The following is a 22,983-nucleotide window of genomic DNA, read 5'->3' on the forward strand; positions in this document are numbered from 1 at the left end:
TTTTGTTGTGGTGTTTCAAATGAAAATCGATTTGCAGATCTCCGAACAAATCTCAAAGGCACTTAGGCTGCATTTTCTATGTGTTGAACATTTGTATGGCGCCCATTCAGCAGAAAGTGTTTTCTGGCCCCAAATATTGTTGCAATCTCTGCACAAGTAGTTCCGTTCTTATTTCCCTAGCTTGGTGAAATCTTGGCCAAAATAGTGATGAGCTTGTGAATTAATGTGTGTAAAAGGAGGGATTCCTAACTACATTTGACTCATTTATATGGACACACCAAGGAAGCAAGCGTTGTTCAAAATTACAGCATTCTGTTCAACCCATTTTTGAAGTGCTTCACTTATAGGAGTTTACTGTTGATTCCTATAGTTCAGACCTAATCTTTGGCGGGCCATTTGCTCGACCCGCCCCTGAATTGGGCTCTTTGCCCCACCACCACCTGAGTTGGACCTTATTCTTTGATCCTCACACAAAGCCTGTCTTTTTACCCTGAAGTGGGCCTATTGTTCGACCCTCAACTGAAGTGGACCCATTTTTGAAACTCCACCGAGGAGGTTCTATTGTGCAAGACTTGCCTGATGTGGGCCCGTTGTTTGCCCCTCACTTGGCTTATTGTTTAGCCACCACTTGAGGAAGGCCTACTGTTTGAACCTGATTCGAGGTGGCACTTTTGATTAGTTCTTTGATGAGATGGATCTCTGTTGGCCTACTCTTAGCCAAGGTGGGCCCGCTTGCCGGCTCTCATTGAAATAGACCTATTGGTAAAACCCTACCTCTTCCCAGCCCTATCATTTTTGAGAGCAGGGATAACCATTCAGATCAAAGTGAGAAATGTTGGTGTAATGTGGGATGCCAACAAGAACTTCACAAGCTGGTTAGGTTGGTCAGTACAAATGTCCAAAGCATCAACAGCAGGCTCCAGCATACCTGGAAAACAAAATCCACACGTACTGCCGCACTGGGCCACTGTACTCGTTTGAAACTACATTCGCTGATTATCCCCATTGTGGCAGCACAATCTGTGTAGACGGCTGATTCTTCTACATCAACCCCCACCTTTTCACGCAAACGCCCCCAGCCCAGAGCTGCACAATCAACTCTGCATTCCTATAACCAGTAAAAAAAAGTTCCTGGTTGGGCAACAGTCATATCTTCCTGACATCAGCCATCACATCCTCTCCTTACAAGATGCATTTGCAGCTTTCCAATGGTCCGCCATTCACCCAAAGAGTCCCTCTGGTACACCATTGATCCTTCGAATCCCAAGAGTTCCTCTGGCACACCATTGATCTTTCGAATCCCAAGAGTCCCACTGGAACACAACTGATTCTACGAATCCCAAGGTTACCACTGGTACACCATTCAACCACAGTACCAAGGGTTCCACTGGTACACTATTCCCCAAAAGAGTCCCACTGGTACACCGATGTTTCCAGAATGTGTAAAATAAAATCACTGTTCTGATTCGCTGCAACTTCCTAAAGCTATTTCACCTCTCCAAATTCTTTGTCTGCTAATTTGCATCCACTCTCTTTCTCTTCCCAGGGACTTGTCTGTGTTGTTCGCTTTTGCCAGCAGCCTGTTCGCGCTCAAGTCTTGGGATGTCTCCTCCTGGTTGACGTGGGGACCCGGCCTCTTGGCATTTGCTGCCTTTGTGTTCCTGCGAGCGGTCAGCAAGTGGCGCATGGCCAAGCTGCAGATGAGCCTGAGAAAGTACCACACGCAGCTGGAGAACACGGTGGCCGATAGCCGGGCATTCACCAATCTCGTCAGGAAGGCCCTGCGGCTTATTCAGGAGACTGAAGTTATTTCCCGCGGATTTACCCTGTAAGTATGTTTTCTGATAGGTCATCCGGCACGTTGTACACGTACAGATGAGTGTAATGGGGTTTCTTCTGTTTTTCTGCAGCATGTGACTTGTGTCCTGGTGGGTGATCCTCGATGGCCACAGACATGCGCTGTTTTCAGGATAACCACTGATGCCAATTCATGTATTCCCATGTTAATTTACTTTATGCCTTTATCTTGTTTGGAGATCCTGAAAACAGTGGATTAATCCACTCTTCAAGGAATGGAGTTGGACATGCCTGCAGGAAAGCATTGCTTTCTTTCCCTTTGCGCCGGTGAGCTACAACTCCTATTTTTAAAGGAAATTACCTGCAAGAGCGACACTATTTAACATTCCAGTTTCAAAAAGGGCAAGGAAGTGTCCTGCCCTGGCAGTACCATCTTTAAATGCCTTCTGAAATCTCATTGAGATAAAAGAACCACTTTCATCCAAATCTGCAGCCAATATGTATGCTTTCTCACAGCTCACAATCCTAAGGGGTATGACTCTTCCCATGAAATTTCCCAGATTTCCACAAGGTCAAGAAGCAGCTCCACTTCTCTTAGCCACTTGACAGCACCAGAGGAAATTATTTCCTGGTCACAATATTTCCCTTTTCCAGTTCCAGTGGGATTGACTCCCTTCCCCTGGATTCCACACACTGTCCAGAAAGTTCAACAGGTGCGAGAGCGAGTCCCAGACCCTCCTCTGTCAGTCTGGTACACTCTCCTATTATGCTTTCAGTGATTTGGATCAACACAATTGGGTGTGAGTCCCAGACTTGCAATCCTTCTGCGTGGTATATTCTCCTGCCAGGGCTTTCTTGACTTGCTTATATGTATTTGGGTGCCGGTCCCAGACTCGCAATCTTTATGCTGGGTATGCTCTCCTGCCAGCGTTTTCTTGAATTGCTTACATGTATTTGGGTGCTGGTTCCAGACTTGCAATTCTTTTGCCCGGTGTACTCTCCTGCCAAGGCTTTCTGTCAATAAACAATCTTCCTTCTTTCTCAATGTTAAACAGTTCCAAGATTTGATATTTGCTTCTTTTATACATTGGGTCATCGACCCATTCTCATCTGCCTCTGATTTACTCAACAAATGTCTCGGCATCCCAGCTCCCCTGTTTGGGCTCATCAAGTTCTTACATCTCTCTCACCAAGTTCATACAATTCTGTTCTAATGGTACGTGATACATGCCACGAAGCACCCTGGCATCCCAACTTCCCTCTATGGGCTCACCGGCTTTACTCAGCAGCTTCGGCATCCGTTGCGGTCCTCAGTTCGCCCAGCAGCTTGCTTCCTTGTCTGACAGGCATGTCGTCGGCTCTCCGATTCCTTTGATGCCTCAGACTTCACTCGGCAGCTTCGTTTGCTCACAGCACTCACACGGCGGACCTCCCACTTCAGAGCTTTTTCTGATGGCGCCTCGAAGAGGTTCCTCGTTCCACGCAGCAGCTTGCCTCCATCGGGTTTCCTGACTCGCGTCGGAAGTAGTGAGACTCCATCTTTGCCGACGCTTGGTTCTTTTGAATGTCCCGGCGCCTCTTGAATTCTCCCAACAACTAGAGCGTGTTTCTTGCTTCTCAGCCTCCACAATCTTCATCGCTGTAGTCGTCCTCGTTTCAGTATTGTCGGATATTTCCAAATAAGGAAATGACAGAACATTGCTATTAATCATGACTGGATGTTCTTGTCTAACATTACAATATGCCATGGAGGATTGGGGAGTTACAGGGATGTTGTCAGGCTCTAAGGGGAAATGGGATAGCATGTTCTACCTAGCAAGTCCACTTCACTCCCATGAGTGTCGTCTCCCCTAATGATGTGGTCCTCCTTCAGATGGCCACCCCCAAGGTCATGATCATGGCTTCTGCCTTGCCTTGGCCACATGAGGAGAGACTTTCCCCGGGGGGGCAGTGATGACATCGCTAGATTCATCACAGTGTGTAGATTTGTTCATGTAAATCGTATTTATTTATGCATGTACATGTGTCTGTTTATGTACACTCTTTATTGGCAATTCAATATTCTTGGTGCCTGGGCTTTAACACTCGGAGGAAAAATCTTGTTGTTCAGCAGCTACATTTGGGTGTATATCTTTGTGATATAAGAGTCCACGTATATTCGCATAACCCATGTAGCGAAAAGTAGACAAGACTGCAATGCAGTCCAGCACACACCCCGTCATTCTCTTACTTAGTGGGGACCTCCTTGAGCTCTTGCTAGCAGGTTGTCAATTAGATCGTCACCAGAATACTAAAGAAGTCCTTGCTTTTCTCTTTCAGTCCTCAGAAGTAAGAAAAGTCATCTCTACAACTGTGAATCCTTTGTGTGGCCCTCAGAAGATTAGAATGAGTGTGCGTGTGCGTGTGTGTGCGTGTGCGCGTGCGCGTGCGCGTGCGTGTGCGTGTGCGTGTGTGTGTGTGTGTGTGTGTGTTTGACAGAAATAGGTTTGGACGGCACTGCTGATGACATACCAGTATTTCTTTTTACAAAAGTAAAACGTTTCCTCAAAGAAGTCAGATACAGCTACAAATGTGGAACATTGGTGACATTAAGGTACTGAAGCCATCGAAAGTCGCCCCCAGTAACGTATTATTAGTGACATGGTATTAATGTGATTTTATTTGAGCCTAATATACTGAGTCTGTGCCGGAGATTGTAGGCACTGAAGGTCGAGCCCATAAAGCCAGGTGCTACCCGTGGGTGGGATCTATAGACCTAATAGAACCAAGTCGGTCCTGATAGTGTATAGAAGTTGTTAGTACATACATCTGCTCGGGTCTTCCCAGGGAATTGGCTGTTGGTACGTTCTGCACTGCCGGTGTATTGCAATGAAGCGAGCACTACAAACCAATCTGCGCGCTACTCTGGTTCGTCCAGTTAGAACACCCGTTGACCATTCAAAGGGTTAATAATACCGCACATATATTTGGGCACGTGGTATTGTCTGATGCCTTTCAAGTCCATATTATTGGTAAGCTTGTGAGTGTATATTAGAATCAGTGTTCCCCCCTCCTCCTGAATCTGTATCGTAATCATCTGATCGCGGGCATTCACAAACCAAAAAAATAAAAATAAATAAAATGTCAACCCACACTTGCACAAATATAGACTTCTTGTGTGTGGGCAACCGCATTTTGGCATTTCTGGGATTAGGACAAAAAGTGAAAAAATAAAAGTTAGAGGGGTGGGGGTTTGTGGGTCAGTGAAGTGAGTTGGAGGGGTGGTGAGGGGAGGGGTCCGAAAACCCTCTGGTCTAGAATTTTTATGCAACAGTAGTAGGGAGGTTTAATATTGACAATAAAACATCATCGTAATGTTTATTTTGGAGATGTACAAAGCTTTCCATAAAAACAATACAAATACAAAAAACATAACAGTTTACATGCCAAATAAACGCCTGTTTTAAAAACAAGATCACATCACTATCATATCATACAAAACAGCCATATCGAAACCACATTTCGTAACATATTCCCGAGCAAACGCTTTCAAATATAAAGTGCTATTTTAAGGTACAATAAGAGAGTCCATCCAACATGTGGGCAATCAGCCCATAATAGAAAAATCAGTGTGGCTCGATATTGCACAAAACCCAATTCACTTACCAATGGACGTAACAGAGAGCCTCTCACACACTCCTATGATGGGCAAAAAAATAAAAATTGAGTGAGATCCTCAAATGGGGCATCACAAAGAGAGCAAGACGGATTACCATCTGCTCTGACCAAGAAGCCACCACCGCCCTTAACGAAACGCAGTCATACCTTGCCCTTGTTAAAATGACTCGGTCCGCTGGTCACTCAGCCCATAATAAATATTTCTGTATGCCAGGAGACTTGATGGTCATCAGCCTTCTATTCTTAGGTTTCACAAGCTCCAAACTATCTCTCTCATTAGGCCTGCATGATCATGGAAACGGCTAGTCAACACTCTTATCTCCCCTCGCGATATAACATTAGGAGGTGGGTACAAATGTATGATATTCATTTCCAAATTGTTTTCTTGATGTAACTCATCCATGGAACCTTTCCACCAATAACATTGGCAGTCATGAAAGTAATTGGCTCATTAGTAAGAACTGCTTTTTCATTGGCCCATAGCCTGAGCCAGTGAAGAACTGGCAACAAATACATTGCCTTAAACTTCACCATACCTCTCCCTCTACAGCATACCATCACTATTAATCACCAAGTCCAAACTGTCCATGATGCAAGCACAGTCTAGAGTAAGTCTCTGTAAGGCCATCAGTGTCGTCTGCATACACCAAAACAGGTAAGCGCTGACCACCCCTCTTCGGAACATCAGGTGAGGAGCTCAATAGGTGATTAAGCAAACAATATACAAGCAGAAGAGCAGGGGGCCCAGGACACACCCCTGGCTTACCCCTGACTCCACTTTGAAGGAGCCCGTATACCTCCCATTTATATGATATATTTTATTTGTATCGCGCTCGTACACAAGTGTTTCAGACCACGACCAGGCAAAGGGAGGGGAACAAGGGAGAAACAAAAACAACCATCTTACTAGGCCCAGTGACATTGAGAACGCGCACGTGCATCGAAAAGGGAAAGTGCATGGAAGGGGTGGAGAAATGGAAAGTGCTGAACAGAGAAGATAACAAAATACATAATAGGTAAAATAAATAAATAAAGGCAATGAACAGTGGAAGTGCAGCCAGCAAGTGGCAAGTGCTAGATTAGTCAGATAGGGTATATCTGATAAGTGCAGAAGAAGAGTGGGAGGCGGACTGTATGGGTACAGATACAGACCCCAGTGCAGGGGTGGCCCAGAGGCAGTGCAGAAGGCAGGGTGAGCAGGTACCTGGGCCCGAAGGACAGAGGGTGGCCAGGTGCACAGTGAGAGAGAAAACAGATCAGCAGGGGAGAAGAGGGGCAGAGGCGAAGAGGAAGGTCTTGAGGAGATTCCAGAACCAGAGATGGTTCTCCTCAAGTTTCAAGGTGGTTGGGAGGCTGTTCCAAAGGGAGGACCCAGCCGAAGACAGAGATCTACCCCCAGCTCGTTTTTTTGAAAAACGGCTGACCCTGAGGGAGTTAGAAGTAGAGGAACGAAGGGCTCGAGAGGGGAGGTATTTACGGAGGGATAGTTGGAGGTATTTTGGACCCAGGCCCCAGAAAGCCTTGTGGACAATAGAGAGGGTATTATATTTAATCCTTGCATCCACTGGGAGCCAATGAAGGGATTTCAGAGCTCGAGAGATACGATCCCAAGGCTTGAGGCCAAGGACAAGTCTTGCAGTACTGTTCTGGATTAATTGTAAAGGGCGGAGAGTGGAGGCAGGTAGATTTAGAAAGAGGCTGTTACAGTAGTCCAACCTAGAGAGAACCAGAGCTTCGGAGACAGTGAGCTTCTGAGGGAAGGTGTAACGCTCACCTTGTTGGACCACGGGGGAGCCTCTCGAATAGCTGGGATGCTCTCCGGAACCCTTCGCCTGTCCTGGAATCCGGATAATCGAAGGGCAACTCTAGAAGATAGGAGGGGGCGATAAGCTACGGTTCTTTCCTTGCAACCGACCTCCCGAATTCCCCTTGCAGTTCCCCAGAGAATGTCTCTCACCTTGTTTTCTATAAGGGTGCGCGCTCCGTCCTGCCGCGCTGGGCAGGGGCGCGTCGAATGATGGCACCGTACCGCTGACTTTCTTCACTGGCGAGGGCCGGAGTTCAGACCGGCTTCAACTCCTTCTTTCAGGAAAGTCTTTCAGGCGAAAGCAATGTCTTTTAGATGTAAGCAAAGTCTTTAGTTGAATTTGCAATGATGACTTTCTCGCTTCTTGTTGCAGGTGGCGAGTGCTGCGGTAGAAGCCGAAGCCTGGTTTGAAAAGGTAAGAAGAACGCCAAGCGGCGCTGAGAGCGTCCTAGCAAGAGGCTAACCTGTGGTTTTGTTTTGTTCTGTAGGTCGCGACAACCTGGAGAAGAATGGCCCCCGGGAATCCGACGGGATGAAAGATGTCTTGAAGATGCTGGCCTTCCGGGCGCTAAGTGGAGCTGGTAAGGATGGCGATGGTTCTTGCCTTGGATGACTTCGAAGCCGAGGGGTGCTGCAGAGCAGGTAAGGATGGTGATGGTTCTTGCCTTGGATAACTTCGGAGCCGATGGATGGTTCAGAACAGGTAAGGATGGCAGGGCAGGATCTGATGAGCGTCACGCTGCAAAGGCAGAATAACGCGAAGCGTGTGCCCTTAGTCGGGCGTGGTTTAAATAGCAAGGCGGTATCCCAGGTGTCTTTGGGGCGGGCCCCACCCTGAAGGCTAGACCGCAGAATGCAGTTCCCCAGTACTCCGCATGGGCGCAACCACGCTTGTCCTCTGTCCATAGAAACCCCGTCCTAGCAAGCGTCTCCTATGCCAATAGCGCCAGGACTGGCTCCAAGGCATCCAAGGGGACCCGAATAAGGTCCTTAGGGCGCCGTGAGCCCTTGGTGGGGATAAGATCATGACAGCACTCCCCCCTAAGGCCCCTCTCAAGGTGGTTCTCCGGCCGGGTCCTGGCTTGGAGGGAAACGTCCGATGGAAACACTGGAGCAAGCGAGGGGCATGAACATACTCACTCAGTTCCCACGTCCTATCCTGAGGTCCATATCCTTTCCAATCTACGAGGTAGTAGAGTCTCGATCTCACCAACTTGGAGTCCAGAATGTCTTTTACCTCGTATTCAGGTTCCCCCTGAATGACAATCGGCTTAGGGGGAGCAGTTACACGGGTCCCGACCTAAACGGTTTCAGGAGAGATACATGGAATACTGGGTGTATTCTCATATGGTCTGGTAGTTTGTTTCACAGCTGCTAGATTAATGATGGCCTCCACCGGGTACGGTCCCAAGAACCGGGGACAAAATGTTTGTGTTCCTTTAATTGGTACATGCTCGGAAGCAAGCCACACTAGATCTCCCACCTGATAAGTAGGGGCTTTGGAGCGACGCTGGTCCACGCATCTTTTCTGGCGTGCCTTAGCATGTCGTAGGTGCTCCTGAGCTTTCGCGAAGGCTTGAGTGATGGTGGTGTGTAGAGTCTCGACTGCAGGCATTTCCAGGGTTGTAGGGATGTCGAGTTCAGAAGTGCTTGAGTGTCGTCCATAGAGCGTAAAGAATGGTGTTTGTCCTGTGCTGCTATGTAGCAAATTATTATACGCGTACTCGGCGATCCATAGAAGTTCCTTCCAATCCCCTTCCACCTGGTGCAGCATGCAGCGTAAGTACTGCTCGAGAGTCTGATTTGTTCTCTGCGTTTGGCCGTCGGTCTGTGGGTGGTGGCTAGTGGACAGCCGGATGTCTATCTGGGCCAAAGAGCAGCATTTCTTCCAGAAGCTATACACGAATTGGGACCCACGATCTGATATTAGGACTGACGGGAATCCGTGTAGGCGTACAATATGTTCCAGGAAGACTTTGGCGAGGCCGGAGGCAGTCAGAAGACCCTTGAAGGGGAAGAAATGGCCCATTTTAGAAAATAAGTCCACAATCACCAGGATGGTATTGAAACCTTGACATGGAGGAAGGTCAGTGATAAAATCGAGTGACAACGTGTGCCATGGGGCTGGGGGAATGTCCAACGGCTGAAGGAGCCCGGCAGGGCTTTGCTTGCTAGACTTGTTTTGGGCACAGATGTCACATGAAGACACGAACTCGGTTACATCCTTGCGCCAAGTTGGCCACCAGTAGTTCCTTTGTATCTTAGCTAAGGTTTTGGCGATTTCTGGATGGCCCTCTATGAGGGAGTCATGGTGCTCGGAGATGACCAGTCCTTGTAATTCCTTCACTGGAATGAATAGCCGATTTCGGTAGTACGGCAGTTGATTCTTGACACTATAGTGCTCTCCCCTAGAGGCCCACTCTTGTAGCTGCTCCTGGGTGAAGACCTGTTGGATTTCGTTAGCAGTTCACTCTGGGTCATGGTGGTAGTAATACCTAGTACTCTATTCTTGTCATGATGCCTACCCCCGGGGACCCAGACCAAGTCCAGCAACCCCGGAAGCAGGCATCAAGTTACCCCAAGCAAGCCCAACAACCCCCGCTAGGGGCTGTTTGGGTGCAGTCCTGACGCCGATGGCGCCAGGCTCATATGGAGAGTCAGTCCTAGCGCCATAGGCGCCAGGCTCATAGATTAAAACTTACCTGATGCAGACCATGCTGCAAACTTACCTGATGCAGACCATGCTGCAAGAGCTCCAAGCCAAACGAGGCTTGGAAGGGACTATTTTACCTAGGGACTATTTTTTTTTACTCGGGTGGGGCTGGGGGGAATACTTACCTGGGACTACTTTGGAGGCTATTTAAACCACGCCCGAAGAGCAGCACATGCTTTGCGTTATTCTGCATCCAGCAGCGTAACGCTCACCGTCCCTGCAAGTCTGCATCCAGTCTTCTGCCACGCCCGCCTCGAGTTTGGAGCTCCTAGCAAAAGGGAGAAAGAAGGAGAAAAGGTTAGAACAAGAGTAATACCTTTGATCCTTACCTGAATTCCCGATCCATCGCGCCTTCGAGCTGGAAGAAAGAAGTTATTTTAAGCGCGTCGCCTCGCCTGCTGCAGCGCCGCGCTGAACTCACCGGCCTTCGCAGCACCTTCACATTTCACCGCATCCTCCTGCATGTTACCGCCGCACTCCGGCACCTAAGGAGAAGACAAGAACAGCAAGGTGAGCCAAGGGAATACACAGAGGAATACCCCCCATAGATTTACCTGATTTTACCACAGTGGGTACTATTATTCTTCACGGGTCGGCGCAGCTTCCACTGCATCCTAGCCGAACTCCGGCCGCTAAGGGGAAACCAAAGGACAGCAAGGTGAAACAAGGGACTAACGAGGGGAACCCTCCTCACCACAAAAGACTTACCTGATTTTACCGCCGGAGGCATCATTCCCAGAGACTTCATACTTTCTCTCAGCGCCTGAATAAGGGAGAAAGCAACAGGTTACACATGGACATTATTTTATCGAACTGTGTTGGATAATACAAATTCTTAACAGAACATTACCGGTTGCCACGAGGAACTCTTCAGTAGGGTCAAGCTGCAACCTGCAAGGAATCTGACAAGAGTGAAAGTCAGGCATTTGAACTCTTACGAACTACATACTTACGGCGTCTTGCCGGGAATATCGAAGTCAATATTGTCCTGGAACTCACCAATTCCTTCGAGCCAGTGAAGCAACTGGTTATCTACGCGCCCCTGCGCTCAATGCAGGATGGAGAGCTCATCTTTTCAAATCATCAGGTGGGACTATAAGAGGGAACATCCAAGGTGATCAGTGGGGAGAACAGCGGGGTGGGGGGATTTACGCTCAACTCCACGGGTGGTTAATTCCCTTTCTCCACTTGCAGAAGAATATTCCTACGGGCCAAGCAAACAAAGCTTGGTGGGCCAGTCCAGTCCGTCATCTCGGCCCTACGCGTCACATTGGTGGAGACCGCAGCAGTCCAGTCCAGATCGACGCCTCTGTGGGAACCAGGTGAGCGTAACAATTCTCCGGTATGATGGCCACTGGGTCCAGCGGCGTGTGTGCCATGTCATCTGTGCCCATGCGGGAGAGAGCGTCAGCTTTGCCGGTTTTGACCCCGGGTCGGTACGTAATCACAAAGTCATATTCTGCGAAGAAAAGGACCCAGCGTAGCTGCCATGCTGATTGAGACTTTGCTCCTTTCAGGTACTGGAGATTCCTGTGGTCAGTTATTACGGTGACAGTGTGCCTGGCCCCCAGCAGGTAGTGTCGGCAGGCCTTAAAGGCTGCTTTAATGGCCAATAACTCCTTATCGGTGATGGCGTAGTTGAGCTCCGCAGGCGTGAACTTCCGTGACCAAAAGGCCACCGGGTGCAATTGGCCTGTTAAAGGGTCTTTTTGGGACAAAACCGCTCCCATGGCCAGACTGGACGCATCAGTTTCCACGATGTAGGGAAGATCTGGACGCGGATGTCGCAAAATGGGGGCGGAGGTGAACCTGGTCTTGAGTTCTTGAAAGGCCTTTTCCGCTTCTTCAGTCCAATTAAAGGTCTTGTTGCATTTTCTGAGCAATGAAGTAATTGGGTGCACAACTTGGGAGAAACCCGGGGTGAAGCGGTGATAGAAATTTGCAAACCCCAACATGCTTTGGACTCCTTTGATTGAAGTGGGGGCTGGCCAATTGAGGACTGGGTCCACCTTATGAGCGTCCATTCGTATGCCTTGGGGGGGTGGGAAGGACAAAACCCAGGAATTCCACCTCTGTAACATGGAACAAGCACTTTTCCAGTTTCGCGTACAGATGGTGTTCGCGAAGTTTAGCCAGGACCGCCCGCACGTGCTCAATGTGTTCTTGTTCAGACGTTGAGTACACCAGAATGTCGTCGATGTATACTAGAGCACAGACGCCTTTGAGTTTTCGGAGGACGTCGTTCATAAAGTACTGGAACGCAGCAGGGGCGTTGCATAGGCCGAACGGCATTACTTGATACTCAAACAGGCCGGAAGGCCGTCTTCCACTCGTCCTCTTATTTGATGCGCACCAGGTGGTACGCCCCTTTCAGGTCAAGTTTGGTGTAGATTTTGGCCTCCTTGACCTGGTCCAGTAACTCCGGAATCAATGGTAGTGGATAGCGGTTTTTGATGGTCACCTGGTTTAATGCACGATAGTCTATGCACGTTCTTAAGTTGCCTTCCTTTTTCGGAACGAAGAATAACAGCGCCGCGGCCGATGACTTGGACGGGCGGATGAACCCATTGGCCAGGTACTGCTTCAGGTCTCTTCAGGTGCTGAATTTCGGGCTCAGTGAGCGTGTAAATGCGTCCACATGGAATCTGGGCTCCTGGTAGCAGGTCGATTTAACAGTCGTAAGGTCTGTGGGGGGGGGGCAACGTGTTTGCCTGCTCCTTCTGGAAAACGTCTTGGAAATATTGGTAGTGAACCGGCAGGGTCGTGACCCCTCCGAGGGCATGGGCCAATCCCTCCTGCACCGGGGAACTTGCGAGTTTTGTCTTCCACCCTTTCGGGTAACAAGTATGCGTACAGCTGTGGGCAAAAACCAGTTTGCACGCTCGCCAGTTGATTCGGGGGTTATGAGCAACCAGCCATGGCATTCCCAGGATCAGCCAGAACTGGGGAGCTTTGATCAGGTCAAACACTATAATTTTGCGATGCCCATCTTCGACACAGGAGGGTAAGTTCAGTGGTGCAGTCTGACACAGAACCCAAAGCGATTTCCGTGCCATCAACTGTGGTTACGGTTTCTGCAGTTGGCTTGGGGCACAGGACTAGGCCCATCTTTGCTGCAAGGTCTCGATCGATATAGTTCCCCACCGCTCCGCTGTCGAGGTAGGCTTCCAACTAATGCATATCCGACAACTGTTGGTGTGAAATTAAAATCACTGGTAGCGCAAAATTGGAGGTCTGAAGCTAGATTTCTTCGCTCAACAATTGGACCCCTACAATTGCCGGGCTTGGTCATTTCCCGATTCCTCTTCAGGGGTTTCCTTATCCGTGGCACCGACGGCTCGTCTGGGGGGCTTGCCCAGGCATTCCTTTAAGAAATGGCCTGCTTTCCCACAATACAGGCACAATTGCATCTCTCTCATCTTGTCCCTTTCGGCTTTGGTTAACGGGGGCCTGACCCCTCCTATCTGCATGGGTTCACTGGTTCCGTCAGAGCCCCGCAGAGCATGATCCTTGGGACGTACGAATAAGGGGCGCAAATCCGATTTCCCTCGGTCACTCTTCCTATCTTGTAGTCGACGATCCAACTGGACTACCTAACCAATGAACTCGGCACAATCCCGGGGTGGGTCCACCACTTGGGCCAAGACGTCTTGTAACTCCCCACGAAGACCCCGGTGGAATAACGTAGTCCGTTTATCCTCCGGCCAATCTGCCTCAACCACCAGTCGATTGAATGTCGCAATGTAGGTCAGCAGATCCTGGCTCCCTTGATGAAGAGACAAGAGTTCGTTATCTAGGGCCTGTCCATGGTGGCGTCGGGCAAAAGGTTTTTCCAGCTCCTGCTGAAATCCATCAAAGTCTTGAAGCAGAGGGTCATTTCGGCTAATGAATGGAACTGACCAGTCCGCTGCACTCCCGCTAAGGTAGGATAAAACGAAAACCACATGTGCTTGGTCCGTAGGAAACTCCCCAGACCTGCACAGAAAGTGGAGGCGACATTGGTTCAAGAAGGTGGCGTATTGCCAGGGATCTCCCGCAAACCATTCCAGAGGAGCCAGTGGCACAGCCCCAGGGAGGTTAATCTGAACCGGATTGCTTGCAGTAGCCGAGGTGGATTGACCAACTCCAGGCAACGGGGCTTGTCCTGCTTGTGACTGAAGAAGTTGCCTCCTGAGGTCATCCGTCCTCTCCTTGGCAACAATCAACTCCCTTCGTAACGCGTTGGTTTCCTGCCACGCAGAATGAACCTCCGCGCGCAACTGCCCCAACAACTGGGCTAACTGGTCTGTTTCCGAAGTTTCCATAGTAGACGCCCAGGTGGATGATTTAGTTAGGGCTTTGCGTTCTGTAACACTCACCTTGTTGGTCCACGGGGACGCCTCTCAAATAGCTGGGATGCTCTCCGGAACCCTTCGCCTGTCCTGGAATCCCGATAATCGAAGGGCAACTCTAGAAGATACGAGGGGGAGATAAGCTACGGTTCTTTCATTGCAACCCATCTTCCGAATTCCCCTTGCAGTTCCCCAGAGAATGGTGCATTCTCCGTCCTGCCGCGCTGGGCAGGGGTGCGTCGAATGATGGCACCGTACCGCCGAGTTTCTTCACTGGTGAGGGCCGGAGTTCAGACCGGCTGCAACTCCTTCTTTCAGGTAAGTCTTTCAGGCGAAAGCAATGTCTTTTAGATGCAAGCAAAGTCTTTAGTTGAATTTGCAATGATGACTTTCTCGCTTCTTGTTGCAGGTGGCGAGTGCTGCGGTAGAAGCCGAAGCCCGGTTCGAAAAGGTAAGAAGAACGCCAAGCAGCGCTGAGAGGTCCTAGCAAGAGGCTAACCTGTGGTTTTGTTTTGTTCTGTAGGTCGCGACAACCTGGAGAAGAATGGTCCCCGGGAATCTGATGGGATGAAAGATGTCTTGAAGATGCTGGCCTTCCGGGCGACCAGTGGAGCTGGTAAGGATGGCGATGGTTCTTGCCTTGGATGACTTCGAAGCCAAGAGGTGCTGCAGAGATTTATACAGAGATTTTTATTTATAAAAATAAAAAAGAAACAAGAAGAATATAAAAAATATTATGACAAACACAAGCATGTAAAGGAAAGTAAAATTGAGAGTGGGGATTGGGTAAGAGTAAGAGAACCCAAGAGAGTCCTTAAAGGAGAATCCAAGTATCTTTCCCCATAGAGAGTGGTTACATGCTCGCAAAAATCAGTGACTCTAAAGGAAGGCAACAGGTGGTCATGTGATGTCATAATATCAAGAATGAAAGAGCGATCTGAGAACAGTGACAATAGATACTCTTCACAAGGAACATGGAAGGATGGACACATGGTACCTGGCAATGAAGTTGAGTGTTCCACAAATACAAGAGACTTTGATCAAGCAAAGAAGCCTAACCATCAAAGAAATAATGCAACTTCTATGAGACGTAGAAGAATTGTGCACAATTTCAAGAAGGATTTTATTTATTATTGAGGTTGCCAACTGTATATGAACAGTACAGCATTTATGTCTGCCATCCGAGAACCATCGAGTAATCTCCACGTGTATCCTTTACAATTAAACAGTCACAATGTAAATCTGGATGTTACATCTAGAGTTTATATGTGTACATAGTTATATGTATATAGTTTTATAGTTGCAACCTTTATAAACAATGTGGAGGAGGATATGTTATAATGTAGAAGCTAATGTTATGCGTGTTCCATATTCTATTTAGAGCGGTCACCTTGTTTGGTCCTGGAAGAGAGAGTCAGAACCACACAAGGAGAAGATGGAGTCAGATTATTAATTGCTGTGAGGGACTTCCTTACAATAAAACCAAGAAACTACAAAAAAAAAAAAAAAAGGTGCTGCAGAGCAGGTAAGGATGGCGATGGTTCTTGCCTTGGATGACTTTGAAGCCGAGGGGTGCTGTAGAGGTAAGGATGGCGATGGTTCTTGCCTTTGATGACTTCGGAGCTGAGGGGTGCTGCAGAGCAGGTAAGGATGGCGATGATTCTTGCCTTGGATGACTTCTAAGCTGAGGGGTGCTGCAGAGCAGGTAAGGATGGCGATGGTTCTTGCCTTGGATGACTTCGAAGCCGAGGGGTGCTGCAGAGCAGGTAAGGATGGCGATGGTTCTTGCCTTGGATGACTTCGGAGCCGAGGGGTGCTGCAGAGCAGGTAAGGATGGCGATGGTTCTTGCTTTGGATGACTTCGGAGCCGATGGATGCTGCAGAACAGGTAAGGATGGCAGGGCAGGATCTGATGAGCGTCATGCTGCAAAGGCAGAATAACGCAAAGCGCTTGCCCTTAGTCGGGCGTGGTTTAAATAGCAAGGCAGTATCCCAGGTGTCTTTGGGCAGGCCCCACCCTGAAGGCTACACCGCAGAATGCAGTTTCCCAGTATTCCGCATGGGGGCGGCCATGCTTGTCCTCTGTCCATAGAAACCCTGTCCCAGCAAGCGTCTCCTATGCCACCTGCCCCAGGACTGGCTCCAAGGCATCCGAGGGGACCTGAATATGGTCCTTAGGGCCCTGTGAGCCCTGGGTGGGGATAAGATCGTGACAGAAGGAGAGGAAAGGCAGATTACCTCTGAGGAGGTGCAATAAGAAGTTTGACTTTTTAGAGACGTCAGAGATGTGTGCAGAGAAGGAAAGTGTGGAGTCAAAGATGATCCTGAGGTTCTTAGCCTCGCTGGTAGTGTTAGGAGGAGGGCCGAGGGAGGCTGCCCAGAGCGTGAGGGGAAAGGATGGAGAAGGTGTACCAATGAGGAGGATCTCAGTGTTATTGGCATTTAGACAAAGATCATTGGCAGCACACCAATTTTGAATGGCGATTAGGCAATCGGAGATGAGGGAAGGAGAGCAGGTGGCTGAGGGAAGCCTGAAAATGATTTGGGTGTCATCAGCATAGCACTGGAAGTTTGAGCAGAAAGTGGAAATGCAGTAGGCAAGAGTTGCCAGGTATTGGTTGAAAAGCCAGGGTGAAAAGTTAGATCCCTGTGGAACACCACAGGTGGAGAGGGAGATTGAAGATAGGAAGGACCCAAGTTGTACCTGGGAGGGTCGATCAGAGGGCAAATAGGTCAGCCAGGCCAGAGCCTGATCGGTGATACCCAGGTTGTCATGGAGATGATTGAGCCGGGTAGTGTTGTTGACTGTGTCGAAAGCAGAGGAGAGATCAAGTAGGATAAGGACAGAGGAAATGTTAGAGTCAAGATTGGAGAGTAGGTCCTCACAGAAGTTTCGGGAGAGCAGTTTCCATGCTTCTGGCAGCTCTGAAACCAGATTGGTGGTCACGGAGAGAGCCAACAGAGTCAGAATGAAGGTTAAGCTGAGAGATGGCCAGCTTTTCCAGGAGCTTACCCAAGAAGGTAGTAATGGAAATTGAGCGATAGTTAGCCAGACAAGAGGGATCGGCTGTGGGTTTCTTGAGGAGAGGATGCACAAGGGAGTGCTTCAGATGGGAGGGGAAAGATCCAGAGGAAAAGGAGAGGTTGCAGAAATCGTTGAGAGCTGGATCAAGGGTGTCGATGTGATCCTTAATAGTTTGAGGAACAGGGATGGACCTGTTTTGTTGAGGCTTTCATTGATCAGACTTGTCTAGAGACCTCGTCAGGGGAGAAAAGAGGAAAGGAAGAGAAAGAGGGAGAGGGGGTAGCTGAGGGAGGGTCAGCAAGATGAGAAGGAGAGGAGGGGGAACAGAGGAGAGGGTGGACACAATGTCCTGGGTTTTAGAAATAAGTGGCCCCACCCCTGGCACAAGCAATCGTGCCAAAAGGTTCACCAAGGCTGGGGGACAGTTCATGGATTTGAGCACTTTCCGCAACTTAGCTCGATTGACCTTGTCAAAGGCAGAGGTGTTGCTGGGTGGGGGGGATAAGGAGGATATAGCCCTGGGTCTTTTGGTTGTAGCCCCGGATAGAAGCTCAGGGGATACAACCAAAAGACTAGCTAGCCCGAATCCCAACATTAGCCTAGCCCCCCAATCCTTTCTTGAGCTAGCAACACCCCTTGTCAAAGGCCGTACTCCGAACCATGAATAAAGACGCGCGTTTGTTGGACCACCTCCCATTGCTCGTAGGCCTGTAGCCTCAAGTGGTGGCAGGCAGGGACTTCATCAGAGTTTTAAAAAAGTAGACTCACTTGCACGATAAGCAGTCAGTGAGTCCTCCCAACAAGAATCATTGGGTACAAACAGCGTTGAGGTTTGTGTGGGATTGCGCCGTCTTCATACAATGGAAATAAATGCTGTTGCTTTTTGGATATCCAAGGCCAACTCAAGCATCGTAACCTGCAACGCTTACTGTCATTGATGTGCTGTGTGTTTGCGGTCATGCCTCTCTAATCCCAGGAATCGAGAAGGTCCAAGTGAAGACCTACTGCTTACGTGTGTTAAGAGTGCACCAGAACCCCCAACCTTCGATACAGTGTCCTGTCCTTAAGTGTCATGGATATGCAACTCGCTTTTTGGTGTCTGCCATGTTCTCGGTTCCATTTTATCCCTAAAACTTTCGAGTGTTCACAATCACCCTTAGCAATCTGCAGCATTCTTTTTCTTTGCAATTGCAGAACACTGTTATTTGACAGGCTACAACATCGTGTGATTGGAATTTTGAACACTTTGTCCAAGGTTAGGAGCAAATTGGTTTCCCCTGCCTTCATTTTTAAGAATGGGAAAGGTACCAAAATAAGTACATATTGACTGGAACCTTGACAAGAACTTTATTCAAAAGTGTGTGGCAAAGAAAATCCTTTTAGGAAGCTTATTAGTGTAGTTTGTGATAAATCATCTGTCCTGATTGGCTGATCGTGGATGTATGTTTTTTGTGTCCAGAAAGCTTGAACAGTTTTTGAGGAGATGCACCACATTGTGCAATTTGGGACATTTTGAGAGCTCGGAAATGTGATGACATGTTAACAATTATTCTGACAACCTGCTTTTTGTGTCCAAGCCCTCCAGTCAGATCATCTTTTGAGGATGCTATGCGGGCGAGCTGTGGCATGACAGTGCATGTTGTGGCATCACGCCATCGAGGAGTCTTAAAAGAGCTGCAATTACCTCCTCGTTTAGGTGTTTGATTGTAAACAGCCATCCCGTCTGAGCTGTCCTTCGGGTACTGCTGTGGCCTTGGATAATCCCACTGATAACACAACGGTGTAAGGGGTTGTGTTTTGGTGTGCAGCGAATGATGCAAACTGGACCACGTTTTGCAGCGTGTAGGGTTGTTGATTCAGAGCCATCAAAAATGGCTTCCTGCAAGTGATCGAAGTGGGCGGGAGCTGTGCTCCTCTGCGTTTTTAATTTTTTTATAAAGTTAACTGTTCCTATAATTTTATTTTAAAAATAAACAGTTTCGGAATGGTGTCGTTTTCAAATGAAAGTGTAGGCAGAAGTTGAAACTTTCACAGAACATTCCCTTAAACAGCAGGCGGATGTGTTTGGGGGTTTATATGTGGGCGTGGGTTTGTGTGGAGTGGGAGCAGGCAGCATAGTTCCACTACTTCTTTTCGTACACTTCGACCACTGCTTTCTGCACCACAAGAGCAGTCAACCCAGACTTCCAAAAAGGGAAATCATTATTAACCAATTACAGTAGCGTTTTCAGGTCTTTTATGGAGACTAAGCATAGCCGGTGTAGCAATGAAAAGCAATAGATATGGCTTCAGAGGGGCTTGGGGGAGGGGCACCGAGAACGAGGGTCATGGAGGCCTATAACACATCTGTACTGGTAAACGCGTAGATAACGGGTGAGCATTGTGAGTATTACAATTTTTAATTTGCACATCAGAATCAAGTCACGGGAGGATAGCTCAGCGGCAACGCACTCGCCTTGGAAGCAAGACGACATGGAGCCACACAGGTTCAATCCCCGGTTCCGTGGTTAGAAACCTCTGGGTATTAAGCACGTTATAAATAACATATCGTATCATATCAAATAGTACATTACAACATCCAAATTCGGAACAGTCAGCTTGGGTTTACGGATAATCAGAGTTAACATGGGAATAATGATTCACCAAAATAGGACAGAAAAATAAAGGAAGAAGCAAAAGGAGAAAGATAAGGTAGAGAAAACAAGAGGAGAAAAAAAAGCGGAAGAGCGCACAGTAAATAACATTGGTTACATTGGATCACATTTCATCCATATGTCTCAAGAAATGATCCCCAATATTTGTAAATTTATCAGAGTTTCCCGACTGCTTGGAAATGGCCTCCTCATATGTGGATATGGTCAACAGCTCATCCACTCAATCATCAATACAAAAGGAGGCCGTTCACTTCCATGCCCTCAGGATCATTTTTCTTGCCACCATACAAGCCCGGAGTTGCCACACTTTTTTACAAAATGGCACGTCTCCGAGGATCATAATGGATGCCTTCACAGCAATAGTGCAGCTTAAAACCACGCACAGTCTTTCACAAACACCGTTCCAAAAGTCTCTTGTTTTTGGGCAGGCCCAGATTAAATGACTTAACAAGCCCCTCGCCAATTAGCATTTCCAACATAGTTCAGCAAAGAAACCCTGCAGGTGGCAACAGTGCTGGTATTTGAACCTTTAACATAACATAACATTGTGCAAGGTAGGATTACACATTCAACGTTACCATACCACGTCCTTCGCAACATAATTTTCAAGCTCAAAACTGAAAAATAGGGTTAGCGCCTAAATTAAAAGGGAAGATTGGGGTGAAAGACAACATCCGGGAGAGTGTTGTCAAAAGGGGGAAAACGAGCATGCAGAAAGGGGAGTCAAAAAGGGCCTCATGCAGATTCCAGTGTTGACCAACACAGAGTGTGAACCCTATTCGTGCCTGATGTATCCACACACGTTGCAGGAAGGGACATAACCAGAAAACACACTAAGTAGTAGCTAACTACCGGAAAGATGCAGTAACCATGGAGTAAAAGAATGGTGGCATACACACAGACTACACAAATTCCCACCGCGGTAATATGACTCCAATATGGCAGCTGTGAGACTTATTGCAGCCTTTAGTTACTTGGAATTTGTAGCTGCCAAGTTTAAAAGCAATTTCTGAGACATTTCTCGGTAATCTCTATTAGCACCCCACATAGCGCAACTCTGCAGTGCCCGTTCTCAACTGGCTCTTACCCCACAGAGCTGAATAAAAGCAATACATAACCACTCCTGAAAAAGACTAATCTTGATACAAATAACCCAGACAGCTATAGACCAATCTCTGATCTACCAGTCATAGCAAAAATCAAAGAGACCAGCATGCAACCAACTCGCCCAATTCCCAGAAACGCACAACCTCCTCCACAACAATCAATCTGGTTTCAGACCCCACAGAAGACTGAAAACTTGCTTCTGTACATAAGAGAACACATCCTACTCGCACTAGATAACAACACTCCTACCTGCCTGATCCTTCAAGGTCTCTTCATCGTTTGACACTGTCAATCAGCCCACACTTCTTTAACACCTGCATTTCCTCCACGGCGTACAAGACTCTGTCCTAAAATGGATTGACTCTTTTCTCCAAAACCGCACCATCACAGTAAAAATCGGAGAATGCCGTCCATCCCTAGGGAAGTTACTGAAGGAGTGCCTTGGGGATCCACCTTACCCTCATGGCCCTTGATTGCCTATGTCAAGCCCCTCATGCACATTTTAGAACAATTCACACCCACATTTCAAGGATACGCACACTACACACAACCTTCCCTCTTCATTTCACCAAACTTCATATTGAACAACTCCATCAGCCAATGCCTTAGAGAGGTGCAAAAAAGGATGTCCCAAACCAACTTGTGCCTCAATCCAATCATGATGGAGGTCAAGGTCTTTGGCACCCAACACATTCACCAGCTTCCGTTTATATGGCCTGCTGGCCTAGGAGCCCTCTTTCGCCTACTTCAGAAGCACGGAACCTGGGAATCCTAATAGACACTGACCTATCCTTTAAACCACATATTAAAGACCGTACCAAAAAAACAAGCTACCCCCTAAACATCCTTCTAAAGATACTCACCAAAAGGCCATCATCACCACCACTGCCGTAATACTCTCCAAACTAGAACACTGCAATTCTCTCTATACGAGTTTGTCCTCCAAAAACCTAAAATCGCTCCAGATTATTCTGAATGAAACTGCAGGATGCATACTAAACCCCAATCCTTACGACCATATCACTCCAGCTCTAAAAACACTCAACTGGTTACCCATCAAAGGTTACCCACAAGAACATCAACTCTTCTTACCCCTCCAGCCTCCAATCATTTCTTAAGCTTGCCGTTCCACGCAGATATCGATGGTCATCAAATAAGATTAAACCAACACATCTCAAATGTCGGCGCAAAAAATACAGAGGCAAATCACTCTCTTCTCCAGCATGGGATCTGGCATGGATTCACATGCTCATGAATATTCCCCGTCGTCAGGCTGGGAATCCTCGGTAAAGAAAAAATCAGTTGCAGTTTCGTTTCTGAACTGTCTTTCTTAGTAGTAACCAATCACTGGTCTCTGGGTCATACTGCCCCCATCCAATGATTGCCTTCTCCCTAAGCCCCTCCCCTGGCAGCCATCCGAAGATTTTTACCACACGTTCAAGTGTTGGGAGTCCTCGTGCAATAGCTCTCGAGCTTTTACTGCATTTTGCGAATTTTCTTTTTTTTTTCAGAGTTAATCTAATTTTTTCAGTCAATCGAACATCAAACTCCACCGTTTCTACTTCCGATCAACGGGGACCCGTTTCGGAATTTTCTACGCCTCTCAAGGGCGAAGTTCTTGTCGAGTTACGCTTTTGGAGGATTCCAGAAGACCTTGAGGCCTACCTCATGGACATGGCTCAGGACAAAGAAAACTCGACGCCCGGATCCAAGCTGTTCAGGAACTGCCCTGGATGCGGATTGCAGAATGTATTCAAGGAGGACAGACATTCTAGATGCCTCTACTGCCTGCACAAAGACAAAACGCACATGGAGAAGGACTGTGCGTTTTGCAAGAACATTTCGCAACGGACCATGAAGGATCGGCGTATCCGCCTCACCAACTGGCTGGA

The 22,983-nt window shown here is 48.0% G+C and overlaps 1 protein-coding gene across 3 annotated transcripts in view; it reads left to right on the forward strand.

The window, feature by feature from the left end:
• Nucleotides 1-22,983, forward strand: part of VEZT (vezatin, adherens junctions transmembrane protein) — a 373,255-nt gene that overhangs the window by 163,264 nt on the left and 187,008 nt on the right. For all 3 annotated transcript variants that reach the window (XM_069629813.1, XM_069629814.1, XM_069629815.1), the window contains exon 5: nucleotides 1,547-1,828. In XM_069629813.1, coding sequence (XP_069485914.1) covers nucleotides 1,547-1,828 — 282 coding nt within the window. The remainder of the gene's footprint in view (nucleotides 1-1,546; nucleotides 1,829-22,983) is intronic.

The sequence above is a fragment of the Ambystoma mexicanum genome, chromosome 12 (genome assembly GCF_040938575.1).
Source record: "Ambystoma mexicanum isolate Mex_15411 chromosome 12, UKY_AmexF1_1, whole genome shotgun sequence".
Taxonomy (NCBI): Eukaryota; Metazoa; Chordata; class Amphibia; order Caudata; family Ambystomatidae; genus Ambystoma; species Ambystoma mexicanum.